The sequence below is a fragment of the Emydura macquarii genome, unplaced genomic scaffold, assembly GCF_026122565.2.
Source record: "Emydura macquarii macquarii isolate MOO-44397 ecotype Brisbane River unplaced genomic scaffold, CSIRO-AGI_Emac_v2 contig_1253, whole genome shotgun sequence".
Lineage (NCBI taxonomy): Eukaryota > Metazoa > Chordata > Testudines > Chelidae > Emydura > Emydura macquarii.
This window is the reverse complement of record NW_027131390.1, coordinates 23,769,558-23,791,497: the sequence shown is the minus strand read 5'-3', so window position 1 is coordinate 23,791,497 and position 21,940 is coordinate 23,769,558. Positions and strand designations below refer to the sequence as shown.

At 40.4% G+C, this 21,940-nt stretch overlaps 1 protein-coding gene across 1 annotated transcript; it reads right to left on the bottom strand.

Annotated features, from left to right (window-relative positions):
• Positions 1-1,060: 1,060 nt before the first annotated feature.
• Positions 1,061-20,402, bottom strand: GPR174 (G protein-coupled receptor 174). Its single transcript, XM_067547916.1, has 2 exons — positions 20,292-20,402; positions 1,061-2,679 (listed from the first exon to the last, which is right to left on the bottom strand). Exon 2 carries the CDS (start codon positions 2,045-2,047, stop codon positions 1,061-1,063), a length of 987 nt encoding a protein of 328 aa, XP_067404017.1. The 5' UTR covers positions 2,048-2,679; positions 20,292-20,402.
• Positions 20,403-21,940: the final 1,538 nt, after the last annotated feature.

The following is a 21,940-nucleotide window of genomic DNA, read 5'->3' as shown; positions in this document are numbered from 1 at the left end:
GCCAAGTGCTTCTCTTTTAGGGGCAAATCCAAGTTATATAGCAAAATCCAAATCAAAGAGCTTTGCTGTGTCATGCTCCACCCCAGCTAGCAGTCGCCAGCATGTGACAGGGTAGCAGATATTACTGAAAGGGATGGAGATGGCTAGTGGACGTAGACTGTTGCACCTAATCTTTACAGAATTTGCACTACCCACAGCCTCACTGGCCGTGCTGCCAACATATCACTTTCTCCTCTTTACATAATTCACCAGAACTGTGCTGGGTGTTTTCTCCACAACTAGGTCTATTTGTGCATTGTAGCCAATCGGTTTTTGCTGGCGGGGGCCCTAACACACTTGCCTACGTAGGTGTAGTTTGGGCCCTTAGTGGCTTCCTAACCATGAGCCAAATATTGAGCCGCCTTATGTAGGCGCTTTACGATGCAAATCAGCAGAAATGATGCATTTCTTCTACACTGTTGGCCAAAGTAGCAGAGAATTCACTCAGGGGGCATGTGGACACAGTTGAGAAATATACTGAAGACTTCTGCAAGACATTGCAGAGTTGGAGAAGTGGGCATGTTGTGGTTGTGACCAGTGGGCCAATGTACGTTGCGTATCATGTGGCTGAAAGCTGAAACAGGAGGGTAGTGGCAGGTCACATCCTTTACACTCTCTGTCCTACACACAGCAATAGCTGCATGCAGAATTAGTACTCTGGCCTGACCTCTATCCAACAAGTGAAATCCCAACCTTAAACTCATCAGTTTCACATAAACAAAGCTATTTTATTCTGGCTTGGCCAGTTCAGGATTGGGCACCATATCAATTCTTTTTATAATACACATAATATGTTGTTTAAATTCAATATTCACAACAATTTTGCAAGAAAAATGTGAAAGCCTCAAGTCCTTTGTCAGTTTTTTAATCAGTCACATGATCATTGAAATAAACAGATGTTTGCCTGAGAAAGGACCTCAGAATTTTCTCCAATATGCTGGGCCACATGAATATGATGTTGAACACTGACGTTCTTTCAATTATTTCAGAAAGTGCAATATTAATATCCTACCACTTTATCTTATAACACAGTTCTGGAATGCTTTTTCGCATAACTTCTGTTGTGTAACTGAATACTGTCTTGCAAATCTTGTCTTGAAAGTCGTCTTCTGAATTCATCTGTAGTAAAGTAGTATATGATTGGGTCTACACAGGAATTCAAACTGGCAAGACACAAAGCCACTGCATGAAATATTGAAATCACATTTCGGGCATGTGGGTTTTTTATCTGTTGTGATTTAACAAGGTAATCTAAAGGAAAACTGATATGATAAGGTGCAAAGCAAATCAGAAATACCACAGCACAGGTGAGGATCATCTTTAAAGCCTTTTTTTTCTCTCCAAAGTCATGGGAAATGGAATTCTTTTCTTTTAATGATAGGATAGTCTTCCAAGAGCAATACAGAATTATCAGCAGAGGAGTTACAAACCCAATCAGTTCACCTATGGTCATCATCACAATGGAGTTGGAAAGTTTAATATAATTTACGGGAAGGTCTGCAAAGCACTTATTACTGATATTCGTCTCATTATGGTTAAATCTTAGAAGAGGAAAAGGCAAACAGCCAATGCAGACTACAATCCACCCAGCGATACTGATGTACACATCATATATGCGTTTGCAGTCACTGAACTTGAAGGGATACATAAGAAACAAAAATCGTCTTACGCTGATGCAAACCAAGAAGTAGATGCTTGCATACATATTTACATACTTAAGGTAGAAACAAAATATGCAGACACCTCCTCCAAAGGGCCACGTTCTAGACACGTAATAGAAAATCCTTAGAGGCAGGGATAAAACTTGTGCTAAATCAGCAATGGCTAGATTGATCATAAATATCACAGCCCTTTTAGTTTCTTTCATGTAGCCATAAAAGACCCACAGAGCTAAAACATTCCCTATTAATCCAGGGATCAGAATCAAAGTGTATGTAATTGCATAGTAACACTTAACATCAGTATTGTTGTAACAGATTGAGTTGTCAGTTGTCATGTTTGTTTTCATTTAGCACAGATGAGAACTCTGAGACGTTTAGGTTATCAATGGAATTTCCAGCTACCTTCACATTTCTTAGAAAGATAACGATTAAAAAATATTGGAGAAGATGCAAATTTAACATTTATTTGTCTTGTTCCTTTGCATCCCCTTGCTTTCCTGTCCAGCATTATTTTACTCTTCACAGTATGTTTTTTTGTCTACTTTGTGTTCATCTAACTATGTAAGATTGTTGCTTACAAGGCTTGAAAACATTATTCCTCTGAATCTTCTTGCTGACCAGGTTGTCCTGTGGTACAAGCTGCATATGACATTTCCTTCAGCCTTAACTTCTACGTTAAGGTTTCAGTTTCTATGTCTTCTATTCTGATTTTGAAAGGAGCTTTGTCCCGTGGTGAGTTAGTCACGTACGACCCTGATCATGTTCCTTCTCAAATGTCTCTTGAATAAAATTGCTTGTGATGCTGATAGAATGACGCTCAGCATGGAGGGAGTGTGCATGGGGGCATAAGGAGCATTCACTGTGTGGATGCTGTAACCAGTAAATACATGTGCAATTGCATCCTCAAAATTATCCATCTAGAGGCATTTCACAGCCAGTCTTCTCAACCCCCAAATGTGAAAACAGATGCAGATTGCAGCTGAAAAAAAACAAGAGGAAAATTACTATCATAATGCCACATAGGAGCATGTTTTTGCAAGTTTTTTTATATCTATATCTATATATGTATAGATATGTATATGTATAGATATAGATATAAAACTTTCAAAAACACACACACACACATACACACACACACACACACACACATATATAAAAAAATGACAACTTGGAGGAAACATTAAATTACTTTTTATCCAAGATGGGTGTGATTTTTAAGAGCACCACAGCTCCCATTGTCCTCTGTAAGATCAGTGAGTGCTCAGCACTTCAGAAAATCAAGTCCTACGTCACCTTCGGTGAAAGGGAGAGCAAGGCCACTACAGAATAAGAAGAAAGTACAGAACAGTCTAATCACTACACCTGCATCATTTAATCCAGGAGTTTGTAATGAATCTTCAGACAGAACTCCTCTGACCCTAGTGCATCCTTATTTGCTGATTAAGTGGTTTTATCATATTCTCTCCCATGCACTAAGATACATGTTTAAAGGGAAGCACCCGTTATGCCTAGTAGCACCTGGTGGGGGCAGCAGACATCCTGACAAGGGGCCTTTGTAACCTGCATCTCTATGTGCCCCTAGGCACTGGTTAGGTAGATAGACTGGCTAGTTCCTATGCCTGAGAATCTGTAATGGAGTCTAGCATGCAGCATGACTAATAAAATAATGAGCCCTTCAAGAAATGCCTACATCTTCCTTTATGTAAATAACCAGAGTGACCCAAATATCTCCCTGGTGTAACACCACTGAAAGTCAGTAGAATTGCACCAACGTTGACTGACTTTTTTTTTTTAAATCTTCACTCAGTGGTATGTTGTTTACAAGCCCTCTCTTACATAGTGGTTCCCAGCAACATTTATTCAGCCGGGGAGGTTACATCTTACTCACGTTGCTCCACTAAGACTACCTTGGTGAGTAAGGCCAGCTAGATTTGGCCCTAAGTCAATGGCAAGAGAAGGTGCACTGCACTGCAATGCAACTTACACAAGCCACACATGTTCCACACACACAAACAGCTTAGAGAAGTTCCACCATCCATTTTATCGAAGTGAACCACGCTGATTTATTGCATGTGTCACGATCATACACTCTGTATTTACTCCTCTGAAATATTTCCTTTAATTCCATGACTAACATCATAATGTCATTACACTTGCCAAAACAATAGACATTACCTAACATTACATAATTCATCCAAGGCATCATAACTTCAAAGGGTAGATTCTGCTTAGTCCTGAAACAGGCACACGGTGAGAGGGAAAAAGTAAGTAACCTTGCTCGCCTTGCACAGCCTGCATACAGCTAAGCAGAATTGCAGTCCTTGCACTCAGGAAAGTACGCGGATTGCTCCCTATTTACAAACCTGTTCTCCTACTGGAACCCAATGAGGGTGGAGAAAAGTGGAGACTAGATGGGACCAGGGCTCCACCTGCTAGGCATCAACTAGTAGAACTGGCCAGGGGCACAGGGAAAGAATGCTTTGCCCCTGAAGGTTGGGATATTGCAAAGAAGCCTGAGGGAGTTGTGTGCCCAACTCTCAGTGATGTTCAATGGGATTTGGGCACCAAACTCCCTTTAGGCTCTCCTGAAAATCTTAGCCTCAAGAGCTGTAGCAGTGTGTTCCTCTCCCTGTGCACTGTGGAGCTCCAAGAGACACAGCAGAAATATAGAAAAATCAAGCACTGAAGTCTTTTAAATTATGCTTTCACTGCAGGGATTCCATATATAGATGCTCATGATATTCTGAGTCACCCCAGGAAAAGAATGACAACTTTTACAAAAGGAAAGAATACAAGCAATGTGAGAAACTGCAACCTGGAAATTCCAAACAAGAATGTGTGGCATTTAGCCAAAAATACAGTGTAAAAACCAGCAAGGTGCTAAAAGAGGAAATCATATTTCACATATTCTGTGTGCCTGTTTATCTTTAGTTTCTGGTGTTACAAAGACTTTCTGTTACTGACTATAAAGATCTTCTCCAATAAGTAACTTCCTTCTTTTCTATTTTGTTTTTCCTGTGTAAGTGGCAATATTTAATTTTTATATCAACAGACCAGATTTTGGCAGGCACAGCACAGAAACTTATCTTTAATACATAATAAAAAAAGGTATTAATAGCATCTTCCATTCTGTATTATCATTTTATTTATTCATTAGTGGTTTATGGTAGTGTTCATAATGCACTAGGCACTTCCCATACTTTCAAGGAGGGACAGTCTTTGCCCTTGTAGTTCATAGTGTAACGACAGGGAAGAGGAAGCAAACAGGAGTTATTTATACAAGTCAATTCTATTCACTGTAGATAGCACAGCAGAGTAAGTGTGTTTGACTTTGATATTTAAAATCAAATCTGGAGCCTCAAAATGGTAGACTGAATGGTGCTTCCTGCATCAGGCATTTCTTCACACAGAAAATGGGCTCTTAAATATAATGGGCCATGAGCTAGAGAACCCACTTAATCCCTCCATACAAATCCTCAGCGTTTAATAAGTTATAACCATGCTGTGTTGACAGTAAAGGAGGTCCATATCGATTTTTAAAAGATAGTGGGGAACTATAAAAATGTTGGTTTAATCAAAACATTTTTATTCTCCCCAGTGTATTAACATATTAACAAACTCAGATTTCACAAAAGTAGGTAACGACCCCCACGCTCCTCTCAGAGACAGAATAAAAAACAGAGGTGTGGGTTCCTAACTGCTTGAACCCACAAAGCCCCACTCCTCACTCAAATCTAATAATACAACCTTCCTTCTCAAATATTTTTACATACTAGTTAAGTTTCTCTTTGCATCTTCTATTTACTGAACTCACTGCTGCTGCCTGTATTTAGTTTCATTTATAAACTTATGTACACATATTTTTGCCTCAACAAATAATGCAATTGCAAACAAAACATTCTTTTATTAATCACAGGTTTGTTTTGTTTTTTAGTCAAAGGAAATAATGTAAGGGGAAACCTCAAGAATAATGCAAAAGTAATATTAGCAAAATGTCAGTTTCTTTTTGGGGTTTTATAAACTTGTTTGCACTTTTTATTAAGTATTAAAATATAGTTATAAAAATGTTATGGCAAAATGGTAAATAACTAACTAAATAAATGTACACCCACACATCTGGTAATGTTGCAAAATGTTAAAGCTAACCAAACAATTTCACCACCTTTTGTCTCCCAAATACAACAAAGGTAAAACAAACAAGCAAAAACATTATGTTAATTAATGTAAGCTGTAAGGTTGAAGACTGAAAACACCAGAAAATATCACACTCCCGAAACACACACACAAAAAAAAAATCAGTACACAGTGAAGAAACCCCTGGGCATAAAATTTAAAATAAATATATAGTGCTTTATCAAATAACAGACTGGTCAACTACACCTCAGTCTACCATATATGAATAACTAAGTTGGCAATCAGCTAAAAATCACTAGCAGGACTAAGTTAAACTGTCATTTAATTTAAATATGGCTACTGTGTAAAAGCAACTGTGTTATTGCGATATACCATTTACGATGCGTATAACATTGCTAAACTTTTAACCAACACACAGGTAAAATTAATAAACTGATGGCAGCAAACGACAGAGCAAGGAAACAACAAATCAGTAAATTAGAGATGTAGAGATGATAAGACAGAGTCTGTCTGGGTAAAAATCACGTTGGGGAAGAAAACTACTAGAGTTTCCCCTGGGATAGTGCTTGGGGTGTGCTACAGACCACCGGGATCTGATCTGGACATGGAGAGAGACCTCTTTAAGGCTTTTAATGAAGTAAATACTGCTGGGAACTGTGTGATTGTGGGAGACTTTAATTTCCCAGGTATAGACTGGAGGACAAGTGCTAGTAGTAATAATAGGGCCAAGATTCTCCTGGATGTGATAGCTGACAGATTCCTTCATCAAATAGTTAATGAATCAACAAGAGGGGATGCTGTTTTAGATGTGGTATTGGTGAGTAGTGAGGATCTCCTAGAAGAACTGGTTGTAGGGGACAGCCTTCATTCAAGCGACCATGAGCTAATTCAGTTCAAACTAAATGGAAGGATAAACAAAAATAATCTGTGACCAGGGTCTTTGACGTCAAAAGGACTAACTTTAAAAAAATTAAGGAAACTATTTGGAGAAGTGGACTGGACTGAAGAACTAATGGATCTAAAGATGGAGGCGGCTTGGAATTACTTCAAGTCAAAGTTGCAGGAACTATCTGAAACCTGCATCCCAAGGAAGAGGAAAAAATTCATAGGCAAGTGTTGTAGACCAAGCTGGATGAGAGAGCATTTCAGACAGGTGATTAAAAGAAAGCAGAAAGCCTAAAAGGAGTGGAAGATGGAAGGGATCAGCAAGGAAAGCTATCACTTGGAGGTCAGAACATGTAGAGATAATGTCAGAAAGGCCAAAAGCCAAGTAGAGTTGGATCTTGCAAAGGGAATTAAAACCAATAGTAAAAGATTCTATAGCCATATAAATAGGAAGAAAACAAAGGAAGAAGAAGAGGGACCGCTAAGCACTGAGGATGGGGTGGAGGTTAAGGATAATCTAGGCATGGCCGAATATCTAAACAAATAATTTGCCTTCATTTGTAATGAGGCTAATGATGAGCTTGGGGAGAGTGGTAGAGTGGCTAATGGGAATGAGGATATGGAGGTAGAAATTACCATATCTGAGGTAGAAGCCAAAGTCAAACAGCTTAATGGGACTAAATCAGGGGGCCCGGTAATCTCCATCCAAGAATATTAAAGTAACTGGCACATGAAATTGCAAGCCCATTAGCAAGGATTTTTAATGAATCTGTAAACTGAGAGGCTGTACCGTATGACTGGAGAATTGCTAACATAGTTCCTATTTTTAAGAAAGGCAAAAAATGATCTGGGTAACTACAGGCCTGTTATTTTGACTTCAATAGTATGCAAGGTCTTGGAAAATATTTTGAAAGAGAAAGTATTTAAAGACTTCGAGGTTAATGGTAATTGGGATAAAATACAACGTGGCTTTACAAAAGATGGATCGTGCCAGACCAACCTGATCTCTTTTTTTGAGAAGATAACAGATTTTTTAGACAAAGGGAATGCAGTGGATCTAATTTATCTAGATTTCAGTAAGGCATTTGATATGGTTCCACATGGGGAATTATTAGTTAAATTGGAAAAGTTGGGGATGAATATGAAAACTGAAAGGTAGATAAGGAACTGGTTAAAGGGGAGATTACAATGGGTCATACTGAAAGGTGAACTGTCAGGCTGGAGGGAGGTGACTAGTGGAATTCCTCAGGGATCAGTCTTGGGACCAATCTTATTTAACATTTTTATTACTGACCTTGGCACAAAAAGTGGGAATGTGCTAATAAAGTTTGCAGATGACACAAAGTTGGGAGGTATTGCCAATACAGAGAAGGATCAGGATATCATACAGGATAAGCTGGGGGTGCATCAATTGGAAGTGACAGAGGAGGAGAAGGACCTGGGCGTATTGATTGATCAAAGGGTGACTATGAGCTGCCAATGTGATGTGGCCATGAAAAAAGCTAATGCGATCCTAGGATGCATCAGACGAGGTATTTCCAGTAGAGATAGGGAGGTGTTAGTACTGTTATACAAGGCGCTGGTGAGACCTCATCTGGAATACTGTGTGCAGTTCTGGTTCCCCATGTTTAAGAAAGATGAATTCAAACTGGAACAGGTGCAGAGAAGGGCTACTAGGATGATCCATGCAATGGAAAACCTGCCTTATGAGAGGAGACTCAAAGAGCTTGGCTTGTTTAGCCTAACCAAAAGGTTATGGGGAGATATGATTGCTCTTTATAAATACGTCAGAGGGATAAATACCTCTGGAGGGAGAGGAATTATTTAAGTTCAGTGCCAATGTGGACACAAGAACTAATGGATATAAACTGGCCATCAGGAAGCTTAATTTGAAATTAGACACAGGTTTCTAACCATCAGAGGAGTGAAGTTCTGGAATAGCCTTCCAGAAGAAGGGGAGCAGTGGGGACAAAAAACCTAGCTAGTTTCAAAACTGAATTTGATAAATTCATGGAGGGGATAGTATGATGGGACAGCCTCGTTTGGCAATTGACTGATCTCTGACTACTGACTGATCTTTGACTGCTGGTGGTAGATATGCCAATGGTCTGGGGACTTTTGATAGGGTGGGTTCTGAGTTATTACAGAGAATTCTTTCTTTGGTGTCTGGCTGATAAGTCTTGCCCACATGCTCAGGGTTTAACTGATCCCCATATTTGGGGTCGGGGGGTAGTTTTCCCCCAGGGCAGATTGGCAAAGGATCTGGGTTTTTTTTGCCTTTCTCTGCAGCATGGGACATGGTTCATTTGCTGGTGGATTCTCTGTACCTTAAAGTCTTTAAACCATGATTTGAGGACTTTAATAACTCAGTCATAGATTAGATGTTTATTACAGGTGTGGGTGGGTAAGTTTCTGTGGCCTGCGTTTGTGCAGGAGGTCAGACTAGATGATCATATTGGTCCCTTCTGACCTTAGAATCTATGAGTCTGTGTCTATCAGTCATAATTTGGGGTCAGTGACTCTGCATCCTAACTGAGGCACATGTTTTTCCAAACAATTTTGTTCAGTGTCTGGGTACTAATATTAAATCCTGTCATAGCAATATTTAATAAATTAGGTAAGTTATCTGGAAGACAGCATCTTTAAAAAGCAACTGAATCTACGTCAACTAATGGTATATCACAGAGCAATGCAACTAATGGAACAGAGAAGCTAGCTGTTCCTGTTTCCTGCCCAGCAAAACATACCAGAGGGTGACAACCAGTAGTAAGGGTAACCTATAACATGGGTTATAGTACTGTGTTATAGCACAGTACTGTGTAGTGACTAATCACAAAACATTTATATACGAAAACCTCATTTGTAATGTCACTACTCCAAATTTCTGTTTTACTTTTTATATACATGGCCCTGAGGAACACACTGTAATAATGCCTATCGCAGTATTTCAAAAACACTCAGTCTACTACTACTAATAATACAGGTGGTAACTGTATTTGCCCCTATTAAACATGCATTGCTATCTGCGGTACCAAAGTAAAAGGGCAAGACTACACCAAATTTAAAAAAAAAATGTGATGGTTGAATATGAGGTGGTGTCATATATACATATACATACTATACATATATATCCATATATATTAATTATTTGGAAATGCCCCCCAAGGCTCAATCATAAAAACTACATTCCTCAATCGAAGTCCGAGACCTAACATTCCCAGGCCCACCATAAGGAACTAAACACAAATGAAAAATAAAATCTATCCACCAGTCGTAAAAGACAATGTGGAAACCAAGGAACAAAGGGGCATGAATGTGTGAATGGTAAAGTAAGGTGGCCATATAAAAGTGTTTAGCCCACTAGGTCACCTTCAATCCATGCATTATGCTTTCCTGGGATGATGGGTAAACAACCTCCCCATAAAAAGACAAAAAGTGGGGGAATGTAGTAGAAAGAGAGAGCCTGAGACATGAGGCCTAGTATAGCAGGAATTGTACAAGGCCTGAGACCTGAACTAAAGTAGTCACTGATATAAAGCAAAGTTAGCTAACATCAGGCTGTGAACCAAATTCAGACTGTGTTATAAAACATGCCTGCTTGTAAAGTTCACAGAATCTGGCAAGAAGAGGGCTGATATTGCCAAAACATACATTCCTAAGAAGTACTGGTCATGGAGAATTCACAGAAACACATTTCTGAAGGGTAGTATCAGAACACCCCAATACAAAGTTATGGTGTAAACACACTCACCAAAGATGATACAGGGACACACTGACCCCTCCTAAAAATAAGGTCAGGATGACTGTGTGTTGAATAAAAATGTTTTGATCGAACCAACATGTACAAGGTAAAGGGTGGTAACTAACCACATCAGAGGATGGTAACTAGCCAGGTCAGAAGGGCAACACATAACTTGTTTGTATCAGTGTATAAAAGAGAGTCTCAAACAGTGTGTCTTTGTCTGGCCGAGTGGGGAATAGAAAGTCCTAGTGTTCACTGAGCTGGGCCATTGTTACGGGCATACATGTGTTAGTGATCCTGTAGAGTCTATCTACAGGATACTAGAACTGTGCTTCGTCAACAGTAAACCTGGACAGGTGCCTTCTCTACTGAGACAGATCTCTGGTCTTATTAGCAGTTCGATCGAGGTCTGCTGTGTCAGCTATCTGCGCAGAGCTGGGACAGCACACTGAAAGAACACACACGCAGCCAACACCTGACAACTGGAGCGGCACTGTGGGGGCTTGCAGGGGCTATCGCCAACCCAAAATTTGTCTTAGGGACCCCCCCCGTAGCCATCCCTCACAGAGCAGAGCCCAGCTGCTGCTGTAGCAGTCTCCCCTTCTGTGGGAAGCTGATCCAGGGCTGGACAGGGAGCGGGGGGCTCTTGGGGAGCTCAACCAATGCCTGAGTGGTCTTCATTGAGCTGGGGAGGGGGGAGAGGGATCCAGTCTGTGCTGGTACCACTGGCTCAGAAGTGGGAGCTGCAGCTGCTGCTATATTGAACAAGGCTTCAAGCTCCTGAGTGTCCAACTCAAAGAGAGATCGTACTGACACACTCACTCAGGCACACACAGTGTCCCTCACACACTCCCCTGAACACACGCTCTTTCTCTTTCTCTTTCTCACACTTGGTGGTGGTGTTGATGGTGTGGTTACTTCTTGGTACTTCCTGTCGAAATGTGCAATGCACATATATTCTCTGTAATTTTATTCTTTCAAAGTTTGAGGAACACAGTACTGTTATGTTAGTTTTTTGACTGGTCTGTGCATTTCATAATTTTATTTCTCTCTTATACAGAGGTGTAGCCAGAACTGATTTTTTGGCAGGACCTGTGGTTGACACAGGTGGGCACAAGCCTTGTGTCACAAGTGAAACACAGACTGATAAAAACGCAGGATGAATTGCTAAAAATCTGATTGAGTGGGCCTCATTTCAAAGTGGGTGAGCCCTGGCCCACCCATAGCTATGCCACTGCTCTTATGTTTAAATGTAATTATTTGAGTAGCAAGTTCTAAAATGCCTAACTTCCCCTGGCTGGAGTAATTATCATTACTACTTTTATTACCATATTGTGCTTTGTCATTCATTATTTAAAGTAGTACAATCAAATAATTTAGCTTCTACTCATCTTAGCAGTGCCCGTTTAAAGAAAAATAGCTAAACGCACAACTGTGCAGATGAGGATCATTTATTTTCAAATTGTATTTTTAATTATATCAGTAAAATAATTTAATATTCATACAAAAATAAATGCGGTTCCAAGTCTGATACAAATAGTAATGATGGAGTCAAATGTTAGTGAGTCACATACATGGTTGTGATTGGTAAACATAAATGCCAAAATAATTAGAAAAATAAATCCCTGTTCTTAATAAGATTTTTTTTAAAAAGAAGCCTTAATCCTATATGTTAAAATTAAGTAAATAAGTTTTTAGTGGAGTGAAAAACAATTGACTAAAATAGAGTAGATAATGGCAGTAACACAGTGTGTCTGTTAGAGAAAGTAAGCAGAATTTATTTATTTTTATTAATCTCACTAAAGATAGTGTATGAAATATTAAACTTGTGTTTCTGATATCTGTGTTATCGCTCCAATATTGATACCTCAAGGTTTGAGTTTGGGAATATCTTGCTGTATTATATCCTGATTGTTCTAAATTTATATATAAACTTAAAATATGACTTTAATTGGTGTTTGTATATATTTTTTCTTTATATAGGATTTAAATATAGTGCTCATGTCAGCTAATTTCTAAGTTATCTGCAAAAAAAGACCCCTAGAGTTTTCAGATGCCTAATCCTGGAATCACAGTTAAAGTTGTTCTTCCCATCACCACCGAAATCTGAAATGGTGCCCCTGCTAGCTCATACCATTAAGCACAGCCCTGAGCAAGAAGTGGTGTGTAAGATGAACCATGCCAGGAGTCACTCAAGGAGGCATTGTACCTCAAAGAAACCCCTGAGTTACAACTCCCTCCCAGCACCCCCTTTGCTCCAGAGGAGTAGAGCAGTAAGTTGCTGCTGGGGACGGGGACGCACACACACACGGTGTACAGTTAATGTATGTGCGGTAACATCATACAAAGCAAATGTGGATAGAGTGTTAATCAGATATTATACACAACATTTAGATGCTTATTACTGATCTCCACTTTGGGTGACTACGATCTATAATACCCTTCTGTTTTTCCTATTTCTCTTCTGGAGCCTATACAAGAGAACATGGAGAATAGGAGTGGCAAAAACAACTGTTTCCTATGAATGCCATGTAAACAGAAAAATGTGATGTGCCTAGACTTCTCTTTCCTATGATGGCAACTGGGGCTGAGATAGAGGTGGTGGTGAGGTGATCCTTAAGTTTGGGGAGGGTTACAGCTCCCTATATTTTATAAGCTCTTCAGGATAGGAATTGCATCTTTTAATATATATTTGGGATGTCTAGGTCCTACTGTAATAATAAAGTTCAGCCTTATAATTACTCAGGGCTGTTAGTTGTTGTGTCTTTATAAAAATGTCATTTGAGAAGAAATATTTTTCTCTTTCAAATAGTTTGCTCTATTTTTCCATCTTGTTCTGTGGGGGCAGGGGACAAACTGCATCCTCTGACAGACTAGCTGGGGATAAATCTCCATGAGGAGAACCTCTCTGAGATTTCCTCTCCTTTAGCCCCAACCCAGGTTTCCCACAGAAGTAACCATCAAGTTTTGCTAGGTATTGTCCTCACCTAACATGCTTCGCTTTGTTTCAGGTTAACAGTTAGACTCCAGTAATTTACAACAGTGTGTGAAACCCAAAATTCCTATGTTTTCTTACTGCTAGAGTATACAGATGATACATCTAATATTATATCATGTCAAGGGCATTATACTGTGTTCAAGAGTCCTGTGAATATTTGTCCATACAGCCAGAGTTTTTGCTGTTGCTATAATATGTCAAGTTGCCAAATACATATTAGTCTACACTGTCTTTACCTTACTGAACAGGAGAGACAGGAATGTTTTGTGTTTTTTATAGCTAACTTAGAATTTAAAGCTGATTCCTCATGCATCAATAATCAAAGCTTAATAATTCATGAGTCTGCCTTTTAATACACACCAAGTTGTGAACCTGAGGTGAAATTACCAATGGGAGATGGGGAGTGAGTTTTCGTTTTATAAATCTTAACTCCTCTTTCTCTCTCAATCAGCATTCCAATTACAATGAATAGCAAGAATGGTACTGATCGCATTTCCATGTTCGTGGAAAACATTTGGCATTTCATAGCTAGAGAACTTTTGCTGTTAGCTGTAAATGTACCACTCTACTATAAATTCAGATACCCAGTTATCACTCTGACAAGGGTCTGAATCTGTAGTTGCTCCATGCATTGTGGCCTATGGGAGTTCCTTTGGGGAGGGCAGGAGTGGATGGATTCTGATTGACTGCCATTTGTACGTTAAAAATGAAAACTTAACTCTTTGCGAGCCACTTAATTGCTATGGCCCAATATGTGAGAAAGCAGATATGTCTTAATGTCCTCTTTGTGTTAGTTGCAGATTACGGAACAAACTAAGAGAATGATGTGCACATTTTTTTCCGGTTGATCCAGTTCAGTGGTATTCAAACTGGGGTACACGGCAGTCTTGTCAGGGGGTGCACGAGAAAAATCCTGTAATGGCGGACAACTTATTTTATTTAATAAGACTTGGCAATCTAATCAATGTTTAATCTCCTTTCAATTAAAACTGCAGCTGCATTGGTGTACATTTCCTTTCTGCTGTGCTACTCAGAAATTCTTTTCAAACTTTTTGAGCTGACACCCCCCCCCCCCCCCCCCCCGACTTTGAGTTACAATTTTTGCTTTCACCTCCCCAGCCCAGACATGCTGGGTGGCCCGCTGAGGTGAGTCAGGGGTTGGAGGCTGGCCCACATTACCTGGTGTTGCTGCTTGGCCCCCTCCCTGCCCCAAACATTCCTCCATGTCCCCATAAGAGGTGCGCCCCACAATTTGAAAACCTCTAGAAGCTGTTGCTAAATGGAAGGCAGAAATCTGGGGGGAGGGAGGCACATGACCCCATGTGCCTCCCCATGCATCGCCTCTGCCCATCTCAGATAGGGGTATGCAGTAGACTACATTATCGGAAAGGAGCGGAAAGTTTGAAAACCACTGATCTGGTGCACGATTCAATGTGGCTGATGATATCTGCTCCAGATGACTTACGGTGGAAGGGCCATGATTTTGCACTTTATAGTTTTGGTGCATTGGCATAACTTCATGAAGGAGTTTCTATCTAATCCGTCTATTCCTCAATCCATCTTCTTATGGAGTGCCCATCATTATGGTATCTGAATTCCTCCTTACATTAAGCCTGACTCTAGCCAATGTTATTAGTTTCCCCACATATCCACCCCTCACACAATTTTACTGGGCGAGGGAAGGAAATGTGTTTCAGTTATCAAGTCAATTCGTAGGTGACACAGCACATTTTGAGCACACCTATCCAACAGGCTTCAAACTTACATTTCCTCCTGCAGGCTGTGGGAGCTAGTGCATAAATGTTGTGTAACAATGGTTTTCAACCTGTGGCCTGCAGACTCCTGGGGATCCGCAGACTATGCCTAAGATTCCCAAAGGGGTCTGCATCTCCATTCAAAATCTTTTAGGTCTCCACAAATGATAAAAAGATTGACAACCACTGTTGTAACATAAAACATCTAGAGGTTTTGCAAGAGCCAAAAGCTGGGAGAAAAAATCCTAGCTAAAAATGCTATAAGACAGTTACAAAGCTAGCATGAGACTCATGGCAATTAGCTATCTGATCTGATGCTGTGATCCTGTCTCACAAATTAAGCAATGTTGAACCGAGTCAGTGTTTAGAAGGCAGCTCTCTAGATGCTAATGAAAGTGATGTTCATGATTCCATATTTAGCCCCCTTTTCTGAATCAGGATTGAACTGTTGCTCTTGTCCAGTACTGGGAGGTATTGCACTGTTTGCGATATCTTCGTTTCAATGAGACAAATAGGAAGGTCCTGCTTATTTGCTGTCATTAAACGTTGTCTGAGAAGGACTATTAGCCCTCTGGTGCTGAACCAATTGCAGCCCAGATCATTGTATTCCGCTACCTAAATTTCTTTCCCCTCTATTTGGATACAGCATTCTCCTCCCTTTCCCGACCTGAACTGTTGTGTATTGTTTCTCTGTGCTTTTATCCATGAAGTGACTGGACTTCAGTGGGGAGTGACTATAGAAAGGTGATGTGATAGTAAAGGCGCCCTATAAATGGAGGGTAGCATTTTTATTAATAATCAGGTCCTTGCCAATTTAACTATACAGGAAGTCTTCACTATGGCCGGTTGAGCCTGGAGGATGGAAACCTGAAACCGCACCAAATTTGTCTGGGAACTTACTTCCTTCGACACAACCTCTCTACTCCCAACAAGAGCCCAAGGTCACCTCTCTTTACAAGTAAGTGTCTCCTAGTATAAGGCAGGGCTGTGGCTCCCTTCTTTGGGATGGCAACAAACTCATCCCCTCCCCTCGTGGGGTGATAAGTGAGTGTTCGGCTGGCCTCTTCCCCAGAACTCATTCCAACATCATCTAGACAGACTCTCTCTTACTATCTATGTGTGCCTGGTGCAGTGAGGACCTGATCTCAGCTCGGGGCTGTAGACACTACTGGTATTAATAAGAGCAGTGAGCCTGCCTGCCCCTACCATCTCCATTCAGTTGCAGGAATAGGGACTGTGGCTCTAGTCCTGTTTTTGTCCCCTTTGATATCCAGAGTGCATCCTATTAAACTCCACCACCAACTGGGGCTGTGTAAATTCCTTAGGGCTGGGCCTATCTTTACTTGCATCTTCTGCCATGCCAAGCAGATTGCCAGTACTTTACAGCTAATGAACAATAATTATAGTGCAGGGCATTGTGAGACATCTGAGCACCAGCCTGCAGCAAGTTGGTAGATAAGAGGCAGTAGCGAGATCAGAGAGCATTTCCCAGTCCTACTCTTCCTGAATGGGGGGCAGGGAGGACACCTGTTCCCCTGAAGAGAGGATCAGGTCTACCTATGAGAGGAATGACCTTGTCTGTGACTCTTCATGAATCCAGAAAGGGGGAGGTTTTCAGCTGACATTACATGGTTGGAGCATGTGTCTGGGCTCACCCCAGAAGGCATCTAAAGTAAGGGCTAGTCCAGGGCCTCTTGAGAGAAGTGTTCTAGGGGTTTATGAGAGACAGAACTGGCTAAACCCTCTGGTTTCTTATAAAATAGAGGCTGGGGGTGGAGATGCACTTATGCAAGTTTCACTTGGCATTTTCAAGCACTTTTAAGGAATAAACCTGAAACTCCAAACAAACCTCAAGGATTGTGGGTGACTCCTGCTAAACAAGCTGGTCAGTTTGCTTTTGCTAAAACTATTCAGTTCCAATTGGCAGATTGTGCATGAGTCACTGCATAAGTTAGGGGGGAAAAAAATGACGGATGATGGCACCAATAATATATACATTGAATTCTTTACCCACCCAGCAAAGGGGGAATTTCTTTTTAAAATAACAATTAAAATATTATCATGAATAGTAACTCTCATCTACAAACATGATTTGATCAATTCCAGATCAATGCACTAAGGGGCAAACCCAGAACCCTTCCCATGGCTATGAAGTTTACCACTCAAGAAAGAGATCTTAGAGTCATCATGGATAGTTCTCTGAAAACATCTGCTCAGTGTGCAGCAGCACTAAAAAAAAGCTAACAGAATTTTAGGAACAATTAGGAAAGGGGCAGATGATAAAACAGAAAATATAATTATGCCGTTCTATATATCCATGGTATGTCCACACCTTGAATCTCATGCAGTTTTGGTCATCCCATCTGAAAAAAGATATATTAGAATTTGAAAAGCTGCAGAGAAGGGCAATGAAAATGATTAGGGGTATCTAAGAAGAGAGATTAAAAAGTCTGGGACTGTTCAGCTTAGAAAAGAGACAATGAAAGGGAGATATGATAGAGATCTATAAAATCATGAATGGTGTGGAGAAAGTGATTAAGGAAGTGTTATTTAATCCTTGACATAACACAAGAAATTGGGGTCACTTGATGAAATTAATAAGCTGTAGGTTTAAAACAAACATAAGAAAGTTCTTCGTCACATAACACACAGTCAGCCTGTGGAACTTGTTGCCAGGGGATGTTGTGAAGGCCAAAAATATAACTGGGTTCAAAAAGGAATTAGATAAGTTCATGGAGGATAGGTCCCTGAATGGCTATTAACTAGGATGGTCAGAGATGCAACCTCATGTTTAGGTATCCCTAAACTTCCAACTGCCAGAAGCATCTCTGGCACTGGCCACTGTCAGAGACAAGATACGGAGCCCGATAGACCATAGGACTGACTCAGTATGGCCATTCTTATGTTATAATGTGAGGAGTCATTTTCATGGGCATCTCTGATGGGGCTAGCTGCAAACCAAGCAGTACTGAACAGGACCCTTGCAAGGAAGCTGTGTTTGGGGTATGGGAATCTGCCACTTAGGGATCCTCCAATCCTCTTCTGTGTAGGGGCTGCATAAGGATCCACAGAGACTATTCCAGGCATTTGGGCATGCTATTCTACGCACTGGGCTGGAGAAGCCATCACAGAATAGCTCTGCTGTTGCTCCAAGCCTTGTGGGGTGGATTCGTCTTCCCCTGCCTTCCAACCCCGTTCCATGCATTGCACAGAACCTAGCCTGCCTACTTGGACCAGACACTGGACTCTGGATTTGATCCTAAGTGAAAATGATGGTGGTGGTTGTCTCTTAGCCACCATTTGTGCACATTAAGAAACCACTGCAGAGTTCAGCATGACTGGCAGCTTCTACTCAAGAGAAATAAATCTGCTCATAACTGAACGTTTACAGAGTGTTGCAGACCAGGATTAGGGTTCATTGGCAGAGCTGCGAGGAAGCTTACACTGCAGTAACCTGTGCTATCCCCATATCAAGACTTTGGGCCTACGCCTGACATCCTTACTCAGGCAAAACTTGCATTGAAATCAAATTTGTTCACAACTGTATAAGAAAAGCATGGAGGGGAAAATGTAATAACTAAAGAGTGTTGAGCAGCATGGCTCAGCCCCGTGCTCACAAAGGACTAGAGGGTGGTAGTGCTGTAAAAACTTGTGTGAGCATGCTGTTACAGTGATGGTAGATGCTTGTACCCGAAACAGTTACTGCTGCTTTCCCAAAGTCCTGCTGCTGGTGCTTTCCCTACTTACTCAGAGAGACTGACAAACTGCATGTTTAAGTAACTATGAGTCAATGGTGTGGTGAGGAGGGGGAAAGGGAATTTTGGCTTAATAAATTCCAAGAGTATTCAAGCAAAAATGGTACAGTGTCTTGGCTTAATTCAGTTTGAAACATAATACTTTGCATTTTAATTCTGAGTTAATATTTTTCCTCCTTAATATTTACCATGAATAAAAAAGACGAAGTACATTCTCAGCTAACCAACACATTCCTCTTATTTTTATTACTGTATCATTTTAAAAAGCTCATATTAAAGGTGAATTACTTAGCATTAATACAATATGATTTTTAACCAGACTATTCTGTTTACATTCTCCACTGTGAGTTCCACCATGTGCTTCATGATACCTAGACTTTGTTTCAGATACCATTGTGCTAAGTGTAAATCTATCTACCTACATTTTTGTACATCTTTATGGTATCTGATCACCTGGAAAGATATAAGGGGTACAATGAAACAAACAAACAAAAGTATTAGAAATAACTGGAAAAGTGGGAATGGGAATAGAAAGGAACTCTTCTTTTTCCAGGTTTCCAGATCAGGTGCAAAATCATCAGTAAGGAGTTAACTTGTTATACTGGGCATTGTCTTGTCATTAATAAAAATCTGTTAGTCAAATACACCTAATTACATTTCAGAATGATTTATAGATATATCAGGTACCTGGGATACCAATAGATTTGTTGAGATTATACCATACTAATTATTTCCCTCTAAAATATAAATTTTCTCTTTTACAAAATGATGTCAGTAAAATTCTAGAAATCTGATTGATTTCAGCTCTGGAACATACAGGGTTGGGGAAAACATTTAATTATAATTTTTAATTTCCGTTCCTTTTTTTAAATGTTTCTTTCTTGATAGTCACATTGCCACAGTAGAAAATCTGGTTCAAAATTTTACAGCTAAAAATTATGTAAACTCTTCATAACTCTGATAAACAAATCATTTTATATACATTGGAAGAAATCCACCTTTCAGTTAAATAGAAAAAACTAGCTTTCCTCCAGAGCTCTGATACTACTCCTTTTATATTAATTTCCTCAGCACTATGACCACCTAGTATTTCTATATGCCCTCCATGAATCTTAGCAATGATCTCCTATTTTTTTGAAACTTGTCTATCCTATCCTCCATTCTGAAAATGATTCTTTCATACCGTCCTCTCCTTGCCATGTGAATGAGATATGCAGCATAAAGCATGTTGTATTGTTAACTGGTACATTTTAAAAGAAAAAGTACAGCAAAGATTACTAATTAGCCTCCCCCCCCCCCCAAAAAAATAATATAACATCCTACCTTTTGCAATTTCTCCTGGTTTCTGTTTATCTCTGAGAGTTTTTGGTACGAGAGTCACTCAGAAACTGACTTTACCGACCATATACAACAGTTCGCACTCCCTGTTTGATGCCTAAAACAAAAGTGCAACTGCTGAGAGCTTTCAGAGTACATCTGAGCTCAGAAACGCTGGTAATAGAGCTGTCACTGCTTCAGAATACAACCGAGAGCAACTTGCAGTCTACACGTTTTACATTTCCTTTTTCCAGTGGGCAGCACAGACGAGTGATGAGACGCTACAGTTTAAAATGCACGCAATCTTTACACTTCAAAGAGGGAAGGAAAAGTGACCATTTCTATTTATAGAACATTGTCTTTTCTTCCAATCAGACAGTCGATAGTTCACAATCTGATCTGATTATTAGTCACAGAGCACCATTTTTAATTGTGAATTCAGGGCATATTGACACATCCTGGCGAATCTCATAGATGTGCAGATCCATATTATCTCTAATGGTTGCAGCTACTCCTCACTCTCCTCCACAAGTACCTACAGGTACAATTTAATGGCTGTAAGCTAATGGCAACACCTGGGCTTGAGTTAGCTGAAATAGGTGCTAGGGCTCAGGGGCAAAATAATGTTTTCAAGCAATTTTTAGAAAAATTCTCCCTCCACAGCCCCTTTTTCTGCAAAAGAGAGGGTTAAAAGTACTGACAACTATGTGAGACCTTTTCCATTTCTTCCTTTAGTTTGTTCCTCCCTCCTCCTTCCCATTTTTATTGTCTCCTTTAATCCCCAGAGAGTAGAATTTTCTTCTCTCTCTCCTTTATTTCATCCCAATCTTTTGAATTTCTTTTCCATTATGCTTTCCCTCTTCTTCACTTCACCCCCTCGTCCATCATCTCTCCTCCCTTCCTCATATCCTATGTCACAATTTTCTTTTCCCTTTTTCTTCCTTCTCTCCACTAGTTTACACATCCCTTCCCATGTCCCTCAGTCCCTCCTTTTCCCAGGCCTCACCTCCTCTCTTCCTGTGTTCTCACCATTCCCCTTTTCTCTTTTCCTCCTTTGTTAACTGTACCGTTTTTGGTAGCCATATGTCCTCCATCACTGTTCTGCTTATTTAGTTTGGACTCTTCTCACTGGCTGGAGACTTCTGGGGTAGCAGTATATCCTTGCTTCTCTGTCAGTCTCTGTGGCATCATCTCCAGTCCTTCACTTTCCCTGCTCCGATGGGGCTAGCTCTTTTGTCTTCCATCCGGGCTGTCTCTTGGAAATGGGAGCACATGATTCAGCCCATAGCTACATCTCTTCTCAGCTGGTCAACAAGAACATCTACGCTACAGGCCAGGGTTGCAACAAGATTATTCATACTACTCCATTCTCAGAGTTCGTGGGCTGTTTCACTATCCTTGGTCTTTTCCTTTTCTTTGTCTGTTTTAAGTTTATCCTGTTAAATACACTGAAGAGCTCCCATGCAACCTGACTGGGATGAATGCTTAGTTACAGACCTCTTCTCCTTTAAATGGTACAATGCCACAAGAAGGGAGAGTGTCAACAGTTCTACCTTGTGTATTTAAATGACCTATCTCCGGTCATGTCATTATGCCAGTGATCAGCATGGCTTAAGGTGGATATTTCCCTTGGCTGAGTTTATGACCTTCAGAGA

Bases quoted from the DNA above. Each gene is read 5' to 3' on its own strand.
- GPR174 (XM_067547916.1), bottom strand. From the start codon at position 2,047: ATGAAAACAAACATGACAACTGACAACTCAATCTGTTACAACAATACT.